At 30.7% G+C, this 11,271-nt stretch overlaps 1 protein-coding gene across 1 annotated transcript; it reads right to left on the bottom strand.

Annotated features, from left to right (window-relative positions):
- Positions 1 to 233: 233 nt before the first annotated feature.
- Positions 234 to 4,212, bottom strand: LOC133695153 (protein NCA1). Its single transcript, XM_062117040.1, has 8 exons — positions 4,047 to 4,212; positions 3,581 to 3,868; positions 3,239 to 3,470; positions 2,752 to 2,897; positions 1,601 to 1,688; positions 1,366 to 1,512; positions 829 to 978; positions 234 to 739 (listed from the first exon to the last, which is right to left on the bottom strand). The coding sequence occupies exons 2-8, from the start codon at positions 3,850 to 3,852 to the stop codon at positions 683 to 685; spliced, it is 1,092 nt and encodes a 363-aa protein (XP_061973024.1). The 5' UTR covers positions 3,853 to 3,868; positions 4,047 to 4,212; the 3' UTR covers positions 234 to 682.
- Between the last annotated feature and the right edge of the window lie 7,059 nt (positions 4,213 to 11,271).

Below are 11,271 nucleotides of genomic sequence, written 5' to 3'. Positions count from 1 at the left end.
CGATGTGTTTTTTTAAAATATTTCATTTAAAAATATATTAAAATAATTTATTTTTCTAGTTTTTTTTTTATTTTTAACATAAAAACATCAACACCATCATAAAATATTAAAAAAACATTAAGTAAATAAAACACCAGACACAATATTACATAGCGCCAATATTGTTGGCACAAGTCCAAAGATTATTGGAGCCAACAAGCCTGCAAATTTAAGCTAAACGTATGTGATAAGTGTTGCGTAGAAATATTTATGTGCATTCCATTAAAATAACTGGGACGAGCCCAGGAAGTTACTTTTGTTCACGAGGAAAAAATGCATATCAACAGAGTTAAAACAAGGAGTGGAAGAACCGTATTCGCACATCAAAGGCAGCGCTCATCTGATCCATGGCCATTAAGACATAAGTGTCGCACGAAGACCACTTGCAGGTAACATTCTTGAATTACTTGTGTAATACTAAATCCAGGTTGGGTAAATTTGCAAAAGAAATAGCATGGGATATGGCCACCACCCATGCTCCAGGTCTGCCTCTCCTCAGAAAGCTTTTGAATCCATGGATGATTGCCATTGTTTGCTCCACCGTGCTTATTACAAATAAAAGTTAACTCTCCATATATACAGAAAAAAGGATTATCTTCGTGTTGTTTGATTCTCCTCTGCATGATATCAGACTCTGGGACGTTCAGCCAGACTGTTTCTCTGCGAGTTGATTGTTAAGAAATTCCAGAACTGAAAGACGCTGCGATTGCAAACTAATTATCAGTCACTTGCTTAGGATCTAGATTCCAGATAATTATGATAGTTAACAAGCCCACATAGAATGCCTACCCGTTGCTCAAGCCCAGCTTCCTCAGGCTTTAATGTCAAGGATTCCAACAATTTTATGGCCTCGCGAAATCTATCCAGTGCAGCATCCTCGTTACCAATAGTCCTGTCCACATCGGCAACTTTTGCAAGGGAAACAGCCACATCCAGGGTCTGTAATTAAAGGAGGGATAGAGAATATTAAATACAAAGGAAGCCTGGAAATATGAAGCTTCTCAAACAAGCACAAGCACAAGCACGCATGCTGTTTTATCACATCATTGTGGATTGGAAAGAAAGACGAGTACAAGGCTCATTTCTTATGCTTTCATTAGGAAGGGAAGCATGCAGAGAAAAATGCTCTTTATAGAGTATCATGCAAACAGTCATGAAAAATCTCAAAACTGGGAGGCCATGGTCCCTCTCATTGCTATACAAGAGTCCACCTCCGAGTTGTAGAACGTATCACAAATCCACCTGAACCTCAAGTCCTAGAGCATGATAAATGATAATAAACAACGTAGATGGCACGTGCTAGGAGAAAAAGAAATGGATGCTGACCTGGTATGAAACACTAGGATGATGTTTGATGGCATCACGTCGCACATTAAGAGAACGGATATAGTAAGATCTTGCAGCTTCCAGATCCCCGTCATAATATTTGAGATCTCCAATTTTATTAAGTGAAACAGAAAGTGTATGCATGATCTGCAAGGAAAGAATTCCAAAAGAATTAGGGTTGGGAGGGTAAAATCACGTCTACAATAACAGGCACCAACACTGGTGAAATTTTAACCTCCAGATCAGCTGCAGGCAATTTTGATAGGAATTCCACACTCTCTTCAAAGTAAGAAACTGCAGAGCCAGCATCCCCCATTGATCGACTGGAATAGACATGATAAGTAGAGATTTTAGTCAAAGTAAATTAATGAGGACCCAACCATTACTTTGAAAGAAGACATTGAAACCCATAAGAATTTTTTAAGAAATCAGCAAAACATACTGATTTAGAATAGATAGCCTCTAATATCGGTTGCATGTCCTTAAAACTATCATTTACAAGATCAGATTCCTTTGTCTACTCAAGGATGTGACAATCCTTTTGAGTGTGACAAAGATGATTCAGGCTTAGTAATTCCTAGTTCATCGGTGCAAACCATGCTGCGGGTGTTATTCCAGCTATAAGTCAGCAACCTCAACAATTTCATCAATGCAAAACCATGGTGCAAAGTAGCATTGCAATAACAATTTAACATCTTTAATCAACTTGTCCATCATATAATTGTTTATGGAAAATGAAAAGCCACTTTGATGGTAAGGAGTTGGTTGGTTCTTTAGGAATACTTGGATGACAGCACAACCCATGGAAAGAACACTCTTAATAAATGAATACAGTTCAATCATTTCATCATCTATTCAAACGTGCATGGGTTCCTCAACTTCTTTTAGTGAAAATGAGATAGATTGTTTTTAGAAACATATTTTCATTGCATCGAGGTTTTAACCATGTGAAGAGTGTCCTTATGTGAACATCTTTTTTTTAAGCAATAACTTTATCTAAATAGTTTGATGCTTATAACTTAATCCAAATAGTTCGGTGCTTATAAAAAAATTCAAAATAAATATATGATCTTACTGAGAAAAAAACTTGTTTTCCCCAGCCCCATTTCAGTTTCAATTTCTCCATTCAATTCAACTACATCTTAATACCATATCAGACTTATTTTTCTCCTTAACTTTGTCCCAAACTAGATGAAGTTGGCTAAAGGAATCCTTTATCTCAATTCGCTAGCCAAATTCAGATGTTGCTGTTTAATCCTTCTCATTCTACCGTTGTCCTTAAACCATCGTGTGCTTGCTCCAACAAGATTAGCTTTCCAAACACAAGAACTTGCAGCATATAATGAGTTACTAGGAACAAACTAAAGAAAAAGAGAGATGACAGACCAGCAGTCCCCAAGCATTCCCAGCACTGCTCCAAGCTGTGAACACAGTTCCGATGTGCTCCCTGCTATTTCTATCTGACCTCGTATGTCTTCTGCACAAAGACTCAGTCTTGATCGAGCACTTTCCACATTCTGTGCACGAAATGCCTACACATGAAAGGTCAAAAAACAAGAGAACAGTCAACTAGAAGTTGCAATAACAACTAATTAGACACCAACCAAGAACATAAAAGATAGTTAAGGATAAGTTCTAAACTCGAGAAGAAAGCAGCAGAATGGAAAAGAAATTTATGAGAAGCTTTCTGCTAATATAGAATACCTTGACAATTTTGATGAGGTAATCGCATCTAAGACAAAATAACAATGTTGATATAAAAAAGTTTGGTCGAGTATTTCACTCCTATGGATAATCCCAAGGAACCTAAAAATAACATCTATTAGAAGGACAATGGAAACTCAGAGAAGGTATGGTAAAAAGCTCAACTCACCCTCATGGCTTGTTGCACCAAGAAAGCACCTCTCTCCAAAGAAACATCCTCGTATATCACTTTTTTATTCTCACCTACTTTCCCCTCTTTATCCATGTCAACATGGGACCTCTTGATTCTAGCATGACCATCAACGAACCGATCAACTACACTCTGGAGATCCGTATCAGCTTCAATCCTCTCAATATCAGCTCCACACAATGGACAGTCCTTGAATCGCGAAATACAAACTCTAATCCAATAAAAAGAAACCGATTCACAAACATTACACAAAGCACTATGAAACACAGACAAAAGAGAATAAACATCATAGCATAGAGTTTCATTCTGTCATCTCCTTACTTGCAATAAACATGAGAACATGGCACGCATTTACTACAATCAAAAAGAAGTGCCTGGCATATCATACAACTATGAGGTCCCAATTTAAATGTCTGAGAATCATATCCAAAAGGGCATTTCGGCGAAACGGTAGCAGATGCACCAACAGATTCTTTCTTTGCTTTCCCTCCTCCCTCATGCTCGGCCGCATGTTTTTCCGGACATTCCCCTGGTTTTCTTGATGACCCATCATCAGGCCTTGAAGCTTTCACAAAAGGGCAAACTGGGGTCATCTTGGTAAATCAAATTCTGCATCAAAACACATCAAATTCACCAAAAATAAAACATGGGTTTCAACCAAATTGAATCCAAACAGTTAAAAAATCAAACCTTTTTTCCATTAAGGAGAAGTTGCAATCTACCAAATATGATTATTCATAGCAAAGCAAAATAAATAAAGGAAGACAAGGACAGAGAAATAAAATACCAGACTTAGCCGTGACACTAGGGGTTGTGAGTATTTCTTTCTTCTTTGGAGCTGCTTTCTCTTTCTCTTTCACACACCTCAAAAATCTACCCGATCGTCTTGAGTATAGAAATGGAAGATGTCAGCTTCGTTCGTTCGTTCATTCATTTATTTGGTGTTTTTTTAATAAATAAGTACAAATCAGCCACGGTGTTATTTCTCAAATGTGGTTTGAGGATTTTAGATTCAAGTAGAAATTAAATAATTTTAATATTATTTATCTAATTTTTATCTAAATAATATAAAAAAATCCTACCACTAATTAAAATGAGGAATTTTGTAGATTTGCAAATCATGGTAAAAGAAGGTGTGATTTACTTCATAACTAATTAATTAAAAATTAATCTCGCTTATATCTTTCCTTTTCTCTCTCGCAAGTATATTTGAAATAATGTTTTTTAGGAATAAGAATAAATTAAATAAATGATGTGTTTTTCTGACTCAAGTTAAATGAATTCTATAATTTTAAAGCTTATTTTATATGAAAAAAATTCAATTAACAAATGAAATCAAATCAATTTACTAAAATATAGTTGAAATAAATTCTTGTAAAGAATTGGTTCCCAATTGGTTCCATTGTTAGTCTTCAAATTATAATGAATTTCAGTTATCCTAGAAATTATTTAACTCGTACCTATTTCATTTTTTTTTATCTTTTTTACACAATTTTTTTTTAGATTATATTTTTGTGTAAGCACTAGATATATGTATTCATTTAATTTAATAATGAATACTCTTTCCATAGTTTTTTTTTGTCAAATGATTTTGAAAATCTCATCAATGCATATAAAACATTACGATTATTTATCAATGAGTGTCCGATGATTTTTTTAGCAAATAAAAATAAAAAGCGATGAGGTCTAGGATTAAAGTTATAGTTTTAATTGTCAAATGAATAAAACAAAGTATTATTGTGTAAAAATAGGTGATTTGGTTTTATATATTAGGTTGTTTATTGGGAGAATAATAGATTTTGTTTTTTAAAGTGTTTTTTTATTTGAAAATATATTAAAATAATAAGTTTTTATTTTTAAAAATTTATTTTTGACATTAACATACCAAAATAATTTAAAAATATAAAAAAATAATTTAAAACTAAAAAAAATCAAAACTTTTAAAAAAATAATCTGAAATAAAAAAAAATAAAATTTAAAGTGCCTTTCCAGTTAAGATTTGGGAAAGAAAGGGGAACTTGAATCCTCTAAATAATAATAATAATAATAAATAAATAAAACCTCAATCTCTTGAATTAAGAAGTTGAGAATCAATCTCTCTTTTCTTTAAATTACAAATTTCTTGTCCCTTTCTTCCACTCACGCATCAACAAAGACCTATATCATTGCCTCACATCCCCTCCTTTTGTTAATACTTACTGTATTATTAATTGTTTTTTAAATATTTTTTATTTGAAAATATATAAAAATAATAATTTTTTAATTTTTAAAATTTATTTTTCACATCAGTACATCAAAACAATAAAACAACATAAAATATTAATTTTAAACAATAAAATATTTAAAATCTTGTAAAATACAGTTTATACCACACACACACACATACACACACACACACACAAACACACACACACACACACACACACACACACAACATTTGTAGTTGACATATAACCAGAAAATTCACATCAATTATCACACAAGCATTAGTTTGTTTTCTCCTCTTTATCGTTCTACTTGCTGGGTATTACAAGGGTTAATTGACAAGGTAATGACCAGCCAAAATCGTTTTCATGCTCAAAATAGATTATAATTAAAAAAATAAAGATGAAAATTAAAAAAAAAAAACAAAAGAAGGATGTTTTTTCCATTTGCATTATTCTAAGAGGTCGCGATTTTCCACACATTGCCATATATCGTAATGTTATTTCAGTCAGATTAATTACTATATATCCCTGCGTCTCGTGCTCCGAATTTCTATTGAAAGGAAACTACAGCACCAATTGCAATCGCTGGATACCAAGCCCCTTCGTATAGATACAGAAGAGAACCATAGGATGATGTTCAAAAATTCAGTAACATAAAAAATAAAATAAGAGATTATTTGATATTTGGGATAGTAGTTGATTGGCATGTTAAAGTATTTAGATTTTTTCTTAATTTAAACGCTCTAAATTCACTAATATGAACTTGAATATTTGCAAAAACAAATATATATATACAATCTCAACTAAAGGAATTTAAAGATCCCAGTTAGTAAAGTTAGTATCTTATAAAATATTAAGGTAGTACAGAATTGAAAAAATATCACATTTTCTTATGAAGCTTTCACGGTACATTTATAGTCTATAAATTTTATTTTTGTGTAAAAAAGAAGGGCATGCAGTGGTAATTATCTTGGTAGCATTTATTAAGGGATAAATATCTCTTATTTGATAAGAATATAATGGGTTCTTAAAAGACTTTGATACACCTAAAAAAATGTATGAAGAGTTTAGGATGTCAAAAACTTATAGAGACCGAATTCTTTTATGAGGTTAGACCTAAAAGAGGTCGGTTACTCTCTTAGACATGCCATGAGAGGATAATAATTATCTTGGACTTGGCTAACTGCTAGGTCCAAGTGTATCGAGTCGATATGCATGTCAAACCCACGCTACCTTAGACTTGATTGATTGTCAAGTGCAAGCATATTGAGTCTGACATACGTGCCAGACTCACACCACCTTGGACTTGGATAACTGTCAAGTCCAAGTGTATTGAGTCTATCATGCGTGTCAAACTCATGTTATCTTGGACTTGAAAGTGGCCTTGGACTTTGCTGACTGTTAAATCCAAGCATATTGGTTCTGGTATGCATGTCATACCCACACCACCTTGAACTTGGCACATTGTCAAGTTTAAACGTAGTGGGTCTGGTATGCATGAGGTAAGATGGTCATTAAGGGACTCTTTTTGGGACTGTAGTGATCTCGGTTTACGACTGAGAAGATGAATGTCTTCAACCAAGTAGTGCCTGACTTTGGCAAGCTTGCTACTTTTATGTCGGTGGCTTGTGCCCTGAAGTTTTGTTGAAAGGAAACCACACCTCTAATGCAGTAGGCTGGATACCAGGTATCATTGTAAAGAAGGAGGGGAGTGCCATCCCAGTCTTTCCCACGAGGAAGGTTGAGTACAAATTCTTATATATTTTTTAATTAATTTTATAAATTTTATAATTAAAAATTATATAAATTTTTAGTGGTTTTGAGGAGACTCAAACTTGTGATTATTAGAAAATAAATCCAAGACCTCATCAGTTAAGCTTATTTTCAGGATTTTAATATAGTTGTTGTTAATATATATATATTGTTGAAGTAAATAAATAAATACAAAACTTTGATATTTAATTATGCATTGTGGCAATCATTATTTTTAAAATATAGTTGATATAGTTATTGATATGATTGATAATCATGTTTGATATGGTTGTTGTTAAAAAATTCTTACAAAAGTGAAAAAGAGATGCATGAAACATCTATTGACAAAAAATACTATAATTAAATAGAATGGTTTTTCTAAAGTGAAATACTTGTTAATTTATATGTTTCCTGTTTTTTGTTTTTACTTTTTTTCATCAAATTAATGAACAATTCTTTTGAAATTATTAAGGAAATATGGATTTTTTAAAAATGGAGCGATCTATTTTTTTCTTTTATTAGAAAAATCAACCTTTTTGATTTATCATTCCATTTATTTTTGTAATATAATTAATTAAGCATGAACAACATCCTTTTGTTTTTCAATTAAAAAAAATTCATGATACCCAAAAATAAAACTAAAAATAACATGAAAAATAAGAAAGATGAAGCTTTAGATAAAGAAATGCATTTTTTTACTTAATTTAAGTAATTTTAGTTTTGACATATTTTAATTTTTATATGTTTTTAATAAAAAAAGTATTTCTCCATCAAAATAAAAAAAATTAATAACAAAAAAGAATCTCAACAAGAAAAATATATTTTTCTTTGAAATTTAAATCATACAAGTTTTTACGAATATTTATTATGTATAAAATAGATATTCAACAAAATTATTGAAACTCCTTAAAATATAAATTCTTATCATCATAAAATTAAATAAAAATAGTTTGTGAATTTATTCACACACACGCAAACGCACTTCATTAAAATGAGAAACACTTCACTATAATTAACTAAAAAAAAAAATTGACAAGGGAGATTACGTGCAAAATGCATTGCGAATCCCTTCACGTGGCATTATGGATAGACTGTACATAATTCCATGTTTTTTCTTTTTTCTTTTTGAACTTGATCTTTAGTGGACCAAATTACAAGTCAATTTGTTAGGGATGCTGAAATTAAAAGATGGGTGACCAAACTAAAAATCACATAAGAAATAGGCGGCTTTAGAAAGTCTAGGCACAATGTTTATTATAGTCTCTATACTTTATGAATGGTTGATATTTGGTTCCTTTAGTTTCCAAAATTAAAGGAAAAAAACAATTATGGTCTCAAACTTCATTTTTCTTATTTTTTAGCCTTTAATGTGAGAAAAATGAGAGAAAGTCATCCGAAATTAACACTAGAGATAGAAAATCTCTGTTTACACTGATTATGAACACCAAAAACGTTAAAATTGGTGTCAAATTGCTCATTTTGATGAGGAAAGCTCAAATTAGTAGCTTATTTACCTTGAAATTGCAAAGAAAAATAGATCTAATCTTGGTAAGGTTTTTTGTTTTGATTTGATTTTGAGTTTTAAGATGGTTTTTTGAAGGTTTTTTAGTTCATAAATGAGTTTATCAAATTACCTATAATGTTTTTTTAGGTGTTTTGGGTAAAAATAATAAGGTAGAAAATTCAAGTTTTAGGTACAGAATACCTTTAGCCTGTCTTCCACCCCAAATGCAAAGAAAAAAAAGATCCAGATACGGGGGTCATAACAAAATGGGCCAAACGGGCCGACTTAGCTTGTCAACCTAACAGTGCTTGGCTTTGTCTCTCAGCCCGCATGCTCCTCAATCTTCTTTTTTTGGCTGAGCCGAATACCAGCAGAGGGATGAAGCATCATTCAATGACACAGGGATGAAGCATGGCAGTGCTTCTGTTGATGATTTCATCTTCTACGGGGACATTTCCGATAGAATATTACAGAATATACCGTGCAATCTCTGGCAATCCGGCACCAGAAACAGTCATCACTCTTGAGCTAGCTTGACCCCATGCGGATAAGGAGATTACCATGAATGCGTAAATACCCTCGGCTAACTGTTAAGAAAAGTTGGAAAGACAAAAGAAACCCCTTCCAGTTATTTAATAATCAATTTGTCTTTTGAAAAAGACGGAATCACCCTCAAAATCAAAATACCTCAAATTTTCTTCAAAGAATAAAATTGTAATTTACCTATCACAATACATTAAGGGTGTGTTTGGAAGTGTAGTAGCGATTATTTTTCAAAGTCTTTTTCATTCCAAAACATATTAAAATAATATTTTTTTTATTTTTTAAAAATTATTTTTATATCAACACATCAAAATAATATAAAAATATATTATTAAAAAAAATTAAAATCTGTTGTTTCACCGTTTCATCGCAAATGTTGTCTTGTCCTATCATTCTTGACGTGGCACATGATGAAGGTTGATGAATGGTTTGTAGATGGTAGTTGTTTCTCTTTCCTTTTTTTAAAGTGAACTCCTGTACTCTTTTTTTTATTATTAATTTTAGTTCTTATATTTTTTATTGTTTATTTTAGTCCTTGGCTCTTTTAGAAATTTTTTTAATGTTTTTAATTTAGTCCTTGAATTACAATTTGTTATATTTTTTTTAATTTGATCCTTATTTTTTTTATTTCTGATTTTTTTTCTTAGCTATTTTGTTAAAATTTTACTGTTTTTAATTTCATCATTCAATCAATGTTTATGTTATTTTATTTTATTCAGTTTAGCTCTCATTCTTTTTATTTCTCTTTCCTTTTTATTGATTTATTTCTTTTCAATTTAATCCTCAAATTTAAATTTTTTTATGCCCTCTAATTTATTTTTTATTTTTATTTTCACCATCATTCTCTTAATTATAATTTTTTTATGTGGTAGAGTTTTTTCTTGGTTCCATCCTTCGACGTTTGATTTGTTGGGAATTGGGTTTCATAATTTTTTTCATTTGTTGTGCTTCTGGTCTAATAACACAAGTCATGAGTTTTAAGAGTTGATACAATTAAGATTTTTTTCATGATTTTATCGTATTGCATTATTTAAAAAAAACCAATTGGTTTTGTTGTTATTTTCAATTTGTTTTCTATTGGTTTATTTCGGTCTCATGGTCTAGGCTACAAGTTTTGTAGGTCTTTTTTGAATAGAGGTTTTTTTTTAAATATATTTTGTTTTGTATTTAATTTCAGAAGAATTATTTTTTATTTTTGCATAGACAAGCTTTATTTTATAAAAAAATATTTATAATATGTCTGGTCTTGCGTGGTATTTTTGTTTCATTTCATTTTATTCACTCAGTTTCATATGTGTTTCTATTTCAATTATTATCTTTTATTGATTTTAATAAACAAACTTAACAAACATAAACGGGTCCCAGTTTCATGGTCTAAGCAACGAGTTTTGCAAGCCTTTTATGAATTGACTATTTTTTTAATGTTTCGTTTTGTATTTAGTTTTTGAAGAATTTTTTATTTATTTTGAAATAATAATTCTTATATGTCTGGCCTTGCATAATATTTTTTTCTTTTATTTTATTCACTCGATTTCATATGTATTTCTATTTCTATTATCGTTTATTGATTTTAATAAACAAATTTAGTAAAAACGAATGAGTAAATGTTTTATTTTGTGAGATTTAATATTTTTATCTATATACATTTCTTATTTTTTTTAGTTTTTTAGTTATTATTAATGATTTTTTTTATTTATATTAATGATCATTAATTTTTTTGATTAAATGGTCAGAAAAGCTTTTCGATTTATTCTTTAAATTTTTTCATGTAAAAAAACATATTAAAATAGCCTATTTATCTATAATTTTTTTTTTTAAAAATGATCCGCACGAAGCTATATATATATATATATATATATATATATATGCTTTCACTAGACATGCTGGATGAAACCATGTGGACATGCGACACGACTTATTGCGTGGACAGGGATTCTATCTCTAAAGTTTTATAAACTTAAATTAAAAAGAAAATACCTAAAATTCACAAATTCTAAGGTTACGAT

This window comes from Populus nigra, chromosome 1 (genome assembly GCF_951802175.1).
Source record: "Populus nigra chromosome 1, ddPopNigr1.1, whole genome shotgun sequence".
NCBI classification, from domain to species: domain Eukaryota; kingdom Viridiplantae; phylum Streptophyta; class Magnoliopsida; order Malpighiales; family Salicaceae; genus Populus; species Populus nigra.
This window is presented reverse-complemented; position numbering and strand designations above follow the sequence as displayed.